The sequence below is a fragment of the Crocuta crocuta genome, unplaced genomic scaffold, assembly GCF_008692635.1.
Source record: "Crocuta crocuta isolate KB4526 unplaced genomic scaffold, BGI_CrCroc_1.0 scaffold61, whole genome shotgun sequence".
NCBI lineage: Eukaryota > Metazoa > Chordata > Mammalia > Carnivora > Hyaenidae > Crocuta > Crocuta crocuta.
This window is the reverse complement of record NW_027528369.1, coordinates 10,586,748-10,593,341: the sequence shown is the minus strand read 5'-3', so window position 1 is coordinate 10,593,341 and position 6,594 is coordinate 10,586,748. Positions and strand designations below refer to the sequence as shown.

The following is a 6,594-nucleotide window of genomic DNA, read 5'->3' as shown; positions in this document are numbered from 1 at the left end:
GTGGCCCCTCTGCCAGGCCCCTCGGCCACGCCCCGGCCGCGCCTCGCGCTGGTTGGCCCAGGCGGCGCGTTATGCTAATGAGCCAAGCCTCGGGCCACCTGCCCGCTGCGCTGCCCGCGGGCGCCGGCCGGACGCGCAGGGGGACCCGCGCGCGGGGGAGCCATGCCGCGCTCCTTCCTGGTGAAAACGCACTCCAACCACAGGGCCCCCAACTACAGGCAGCTGGAGACGCAGACAGGTAGGGGCTGCCGGCTCCCCAGCCCCGCCCAGGGCTCGGACTCCCGTCCCAGGAGGGAGGAGAGGAGTTGCCACGCCAGCGCCAGCGGAGCGGGGACGAGACCCCCGGTGGGTGGGCGGCCTGCGAGCGCCTTGTCCGTGTCGGGGGCCTCCCGACTTAGAGAGGGAGATTCCCTCCCCACTTAGAGAAGTTTCGAGGCCCCCAGTCACTCTGGGGGCTCTTCCCGTATGGCCTGGCGCACCCATCCCGCCTAAGGGAACCCTGGAGCCATCTTCCTGGTGCAGTCGGTGTGGGAGGGTCCCAGGGATGGGTGTGCAGAGAGACGGAGGGAGACTTGGGGCTGCTGTCCAAGGGCTCCCCCAGAGCATCCAGAGGGGACCCGAAGAGTGACCCGTGGGCTGTGTGCCAAGGCCCAGCCCATGAGCCTTCCCCCAACACCCTCCAGTGCCTCCTTGCCGTTCTGTGGGTCACCTCCCCAGGGCCTCCCCTCACCCGCGCGGAGGTTGCTCAGGGCAGGCTGGGCTGAGGGGCTGCCCCCCTCCCCCCTCCCCCCAGGCGGCCCAGTGGGGAGGCACAGGTCCAGGACCAGGACTGCCCATGTCCTGGGGGCACGAGAAGTTCCCAGGACAGAGGCCTCTGGAGAGCGATCAGGGCCATCACCCCACAGCCTCTTGGGGGTGAAGACCCTGAGGAGCTGCTGGGTGGCTCAGGGGCAGAGGGGAAAGGGGACACGGAGGAAGCCCAGGAGTGGACACCGTCCCCGGATCCATTCCAGGCTCACTGCCACCAGGGGGTGCCTCCTAGGACTGGGGTCCCCAACTCCACATTTCGAACAATTTGTCATAAAATGTCACAAAATGAAATGGAACAGAAGGCGCCAGAACACAGTGCTCTGGTAAGGGAAGCTTGCGTTTTAGATACATACATGATGGGAAATGGAGTTTTTAAAGCTTAACACCTGTTGTTTAGAGCCCAGTCCCAGAGTGCACCCAACTTTACTATTTGAACGTGCAGAGTGTCAGAGCAGCCCGGGGCTCCAGCACTCTCAGCCTCCTCCCCCCTCCCCTCCCTCCTTTTGATGAGGCTCCCACTTGTTGAGGCTACATGGCCACTGTGAGCCTCTTTCTACCAGGATGTTGCCCCAGGACAGACTGAGGTACGGGGTCTGGGGTCCCTCCCTCTCTCTTTTAAAATAAATGCCTTTTCAGGCCTCCGCCCAGGGAGCCCCTGACATGGAGGGGACTGAAAAGTCTCTCCCCGCAGGAATTTGAGCCACAGCAGCCCCCGAGGGTGTGTGGGAGCATCTGAAGGGCCAGCAGACGCACTGGATCAGGGCCACGGCCCGGCTGCCGCCCTACCCTGCCCTCCCTCTGGGGCCGCCCCAGCCCCCAAGACCTGGGTTGGCTCTGGCGACACCTGTGGCCAGGGTGGTGGCTGAGACTCAGAGACTTAAGAGAGGTGGGTTTTTCCCCAGTAGACAGGCCCCGAGTGAAGTGGGGTCCTAGGTTGTCTGGGTCCCCCGAGGCATCTCTCCAGAACTTCCTGGGAGTTTGTCTCTTAGCCTGACGCTGCCCAGTCCCTCTTCCCAGGAGGATAGAAGGTCACCGTGCTGTTTTATAACTGGGGGGATTAGGGGCGAGCGCAGGATAGAGTGGAAGGTGGGAAGTTTCCTTAAATGCCCCCGCTTCTCTACACCCTCACCAACACTTGTAATTGGCTATTGTTAATTCTGGCCGTCCTAGTGGGCACGAAGCGAAGCGGCCCCTCACCGTGGCTTTCATTTGCATCTCCTTGATGACTAATGGTGGCAAGCATCTTTTTTGTGCTTGTTGGCATATTTGTGTATGTATATATACATTTTAAAGTAATCTCTATGCCCAACGTGGGGCTTGAACCCAAACCCTTGAGATCAAGAGTCACATGATCTACAGACTGAGCCAGCCAGGTGCCCCGCCATCTGTATATCTGGTTTGGAGAAATGTTTATTCAGATCTTTTGCCCATTTTAAAATTACATATATATATATGAATGATTGAGTTGCAAGAGTTCTATATTTTACATGCTATCTACTTAACAGATACATGATTTGCAAAGATTTTCTCCCATTCTGTGGGTTGTCTTTCTTGCCCAAAGCCTTGGCATGAAGGTAGAAACGGGACCAGAGATTGATGCCAGCACATCCGGAGTAAGAAGTGGGTTGGGGACTGCATGGAGATGTGGGGTTACGGAAAAGGCAGGATGCCAGTCCCGCCTGCCAGCCTGTGTCCCTGGGGCCCCTGCCGCTCATTCTGTCGGGCACGAGCCTGCTGGCCCACAACTACAGGAGCCACGGCCCGGGGACAGGCTGCCCCTGGAGGCGGGGTGGTGCTCCCGAGGACAGCCTCCCCCCCACCCGGGAGCATTGGCACCTGTGTCACCGTGGGTGAGGGGTGATGGGGGCTAATTGGTTGTCCTCACAGGGTGGCCTAGCGCCAAATGTCTGATCTGAATCTGCGCCTGCAGGAGGCTGGTGAGGCAAGCTGGGCCCAAGGCGGGGCGGGGGTCAGAGAAGCCTGCCCTGCCCGGCCAGTAGGGAGCCTCCCTGGGCCCCATGAGGGCCATTCAGGGATCCTGTAAGCCATATCCTTTGCTTTAATTTATTATCTATTTTTTTTAATGTTTATTTATTTTTGAGAGACAGAGTCAGAGCATGAGCAGGGAAGGGGCAGAGAGAGAGAGCGAGACACACACAGGATCTGAAACAGCTCCAGGCTCTGAGCTGTCAGCACAGAGCCTGATGTGGGGCTCGAACACACACCGCGAGATCATGACCTGAGCCGAAGTTGGACACTTAACTGACTGAGACACCCAGGCTCCCTCCTTTGCTTTTAAAGAAGAACTGAGGGGGGGACCTGGGCGACTCAGTGAGTTGAGCCTCTGACTCTTGATTTCAGCTCAGGGCATGATCTCATGGTTGGTGAGTTCAAGCCCCGCATCCGGCTATCTGCTGTCAGCCTGGAGCCTGCTTCGGAGCCTTCCCTCTCCGTCTCTCTGCCCCTCCCCTGCTCGTGGTGTCTCAAAAATAAACATTAAAAAAATAATAACAACAATAAGGAAGAACTGAGACCTCTCCTCTAGACCTTGTGGTCACTTCCCGAGCTGACACCCGGCCTCTCAGCCCTTCCCCTCCGTTCAGAACTGCTGATGATGCAGAATGCAGGCTTGCGGCCACACCGAAGGGACAGAGTGCTGGGGCTCATGTCCACCTTCACGCTCTCTCTCCCTCCTCCCTTCTAGAAATTAATGGAGCCTGTTCTGCCTGCAGGGGGCTGGCGGTGCCCCTCCTCCTCCCTGACAAGGCTGCCTCTTCCACCCCTGCTGACCCTCCCTGGCCCTGGGACCGCACCTCTGTCGTCTCCCGCATCTCCCTGCCCCTTCCGAGTACCGAGGAAGCTCGGGGGACCTCTGGGCCAAACGCCCCGGAAGGCAGCCGGGCGGACTCCCGGGCCGGCCGGGCCCCCAGCGTGCCCCTCAGAGACAGCGTGAACCACCTCAACCTGCCCGCGCTGCTGGTTCTGCCCACGCGGTGGCCCCCCATCCCGGGCCCGGACGGGGGCCAGGCTCCAGACGGACTGCAGGCAGCCCCGGGGGGCTTCGAGGGCCTGCACTGCTGCAGGCCGCGCCCCACGCCGGCCGGGCTGGCCAGGCACCGGCAGCCGCACTGGCCCCCGCGGGCGCCCCGCTGCTTCAGCTGCAGGTACTGCGACAAGGAGTACGGCAGCCTGGGCGCCCTCAAGATGCACATCCGCACGCACACGCTGCCCTGCCTCTGCTCCGTCTGCGGCAAGGCCTTCTCCAGGCCCTGGCTGCTCCAGGGCCACATCCGGACCCACACAGGTGGGTGCGTCCGCCAGAGGGACCCGGCTGGGGGTGAGGGCGGGACCCGGGGGTCAGGAAGGAAGGGAGGGCAGTCACGTGGCTTCTCCTTCCCTGTGTGTGGGTTTCCGAAGCCCCACCAACCAGAGGCTCAAACGTCAGAAATGGCCTCTGTCCCAGCTCCTGAGGCCGGAGTCTGAAATCGTGGAGGCGCGGGGCCACACTCCCCCGAGAGGGCGGGGGGGGACGCTCCTTCCTGCCCTGTCCAGCCCCCCCGGGGGCTCCAGCCGCCCCTGTGCCTCCGCCCCCGTCCTCACACGGCCCCTCCTGGGCTGTGTCCACACCTCCCTCTGCTGTAAGGACACCAGTCCCGCTGGACCGGGGCCCGCATACCCCAGTGTGACCCCACGGTAGCCTGATGACGCGGGCAAAGACCCTACTGTCCAAGTGAGGTCACACTCACAGCTCCCGGGGCCTCCCCTGTGGCGGCGACCAGGGCAGCACACAGACCGTCTGAAGGGCACAGGCGAGGGCTGGGCCCTGGCTGGGGGCTGGGGGCCTGAGCCCCCGGGGCAAACCCCACCCCGGTGAGAGCGCGCCAGGGGGACGTGGGCAGATGAGCCTGTGCGGGAGGGGGGCCATGCGCTCGGACCTGAAGGAGGCCCGGGGGCCTGAGCACGTGGTCCCTACATCAGCCACCGCTGCCCAAGACAGGGGAGGTGGGCTGCCTGCGCTGGGGCGGGCGGGGGTGAAGCACACGGCACCCGTGCCCAGCAGGAGAGGGCAGGTGGGCGCAGAGAGACCAAAGCCCAGGGGTAAGGCGCACGAGGCTGAGGCCCACGGCTGAACACACGCCCCCCGTCACTGGAGCCTCCCCAGCCCTGAGCCAGGCCTCTGGAAGTGGGACTGTTCTGCGTCACACCAGGCGGAGGCTGGAAGGAAGGGTTTCGCAGGAGCCTTTCTCTGGGCTGAAATTCCAGTCCGTTTTCCTCAGCTCCCTGGGGCTCACACTGTCAGGGGCCCAGTGCTCCTCGTCTGGGGGCCCAGAGGGAGGGGGGCCCCCCAGGAGGCTGGCCCGGGGGTACCACAGGCTGGTGCTTCCCAGGACTCTATCGGGTGTACATGGGCGGAGGAGAACAGGTGACCCTTAAGAGGCTTTTTACACTTGTTAGGGTTGACCTGGGGGCCCAGCTCCCAACAGGCCTTTCTCCAAATCCCCGCTCGCCCTGATTGGAGGTGGCCCAGAGGACACAGGGGTCTCAAGTCGTTCCAAAATGCCTGTCTCCACTGCAAGGGCCGGGGCTCGCCTACGCGGCAGCCTCTGCGGGAGCCCAGCTGCTTTCCGCCCCCGGCCCTCCCCGGGCTGCTCGGGGCAGGTCTGGGCAAGGGGCCCCGGGAGGGCTCTGGCAGAAACAGGAAGGTCCGGCGGCGGCGGCAGGTCTAGCAAGGACCCATGCTAGACGGTTCCTCTCGGCAAGGCCTTGAGATGCCGCAGTCCTGCCCCGGGGTGACACTCCACCCTGTTCCCAGGCAGCTCTGACCCTGACCGTGGGTGTGGGCCTCACGGCCCTAGGGGTTGCTTCCTCCCGGGGCAGGCGCTGAGGCCCCGTCGCAGATCTCCCGGGGAAGGGGAGGGAGAGCAATGCGTCAGAGCTGCCATGAGCATCTGGAGGCAGAGGAGGGGGGAGGGGGGACGGGGGCCACCTCCTGGGGTGGGCCAGATGGACACTCGGGTGGCGCCCTCTCCCCCCAGGTGAGAAGCCCTACACCTGCTCGCACTGCGGCAGGGCCTTCGCCGACCGCTCCAACCTGCGCGCCCACCTGCAGACACACTCGGACACCAAGAAGTACCAGTGCGGGAGCTGCACCAGGACCTTCTCCCGCATGTCGCTCCTGGCGCGGCACGAGGAGTCTGGCTGCCGCCGCGGCCCCTGACGGGTGCGCCAGCGCAGCAGGAGGGACAGGACCTCACCCTCCTGGCACCCGTCCTGCCCGGTGGGCCCAGCCCCACGCTCGCTGGGCGGGCGTTCCTCCTCTCCCGCTGGCCGCCACGCGGTTCTGTCCAGGACCAGAGCCGCCAACGGGCTGTTAGGATGACTGCGGGAAGACCGTCACGGCAGCGAGAGCCACCGTCCTGTGTGCCGTGCTCCGGTTCCCGGTTCTCTTCTCCCAAGAGAGAAGGCTGCTGGGGGTGGATGCCCGCTGGGCCAGCTCCTGCCCCTCGGCCTCCGTGGGCACGGCTCCCTCAGGCTCGCCCCCGCCTCCTGCGCACACGCACGCGCCGCTGGGACCCGACGCGGAGCCAGGGCCCCATCTGCAAGCGTAGGGCAGCGAGGAGCCTGCACCCCTGCCTGTCACATCCTCTGAGGCCCCGCGTCCTGCCTGTGCCCTGGGTCTGCGGAGGAGGCCGAGCCGGAGTAATTACCCAGACTCCTGGGTAACATGGGCCTCTGCCCACAGGGCAGGGGGGCGAGGTGTCGGGACGGGGAGTGGGGAGGCGG

The 6,594-nt window shown here is 64.1% G+C and overlaps 1 protein-coding gene across 1 annotated transcript; it reads left to right on the top strand.

Annotated features, from left to right (window-relative positions):
* Positions 1-162: 162 nt before the first annotated feature.
* SNAI3 (snail family transcriptional repressor 3) lies at positions 163-6,594 on the top strand. Its single transcript, XM_077754221.1, has 3 exons — positions 163-238; positions 3,515-4,114; positions 5,847-6,594. Exons 1-3 carry the CDS (start codon positions 163-165, stop codon positions 6,026-6,028), a joined length of 858 nt encoding a protein of 285 aa, XP_077610347.1. The 3' UTR covers positions 6,029-6,594.

Bases quoted from the DNA above. Each gene is read 5' to 3' on its own strand.
- SNAI3 (XM_077754221.1), top strand. From the start codon at position 163: ATGCCGCGCTCCTTCCTGGTGAAAACGCACTCCAACCACAGGGCCCCC. The intron at 239-3,514 runs GTAGGGGCTGCC...CCTCCCTTCTAG, and splicing joins GCAGCTGGAGACGCAGACAG to AAATTAATGGAGCCTGTTCT. The intron at 4,115-5,846 runs GTGGGTGCGTCC...CTCTCCCCCCAG, and splicing joins CCACATCCGGACCCACACAG to GTGAGAAGCCCTACACCTGC.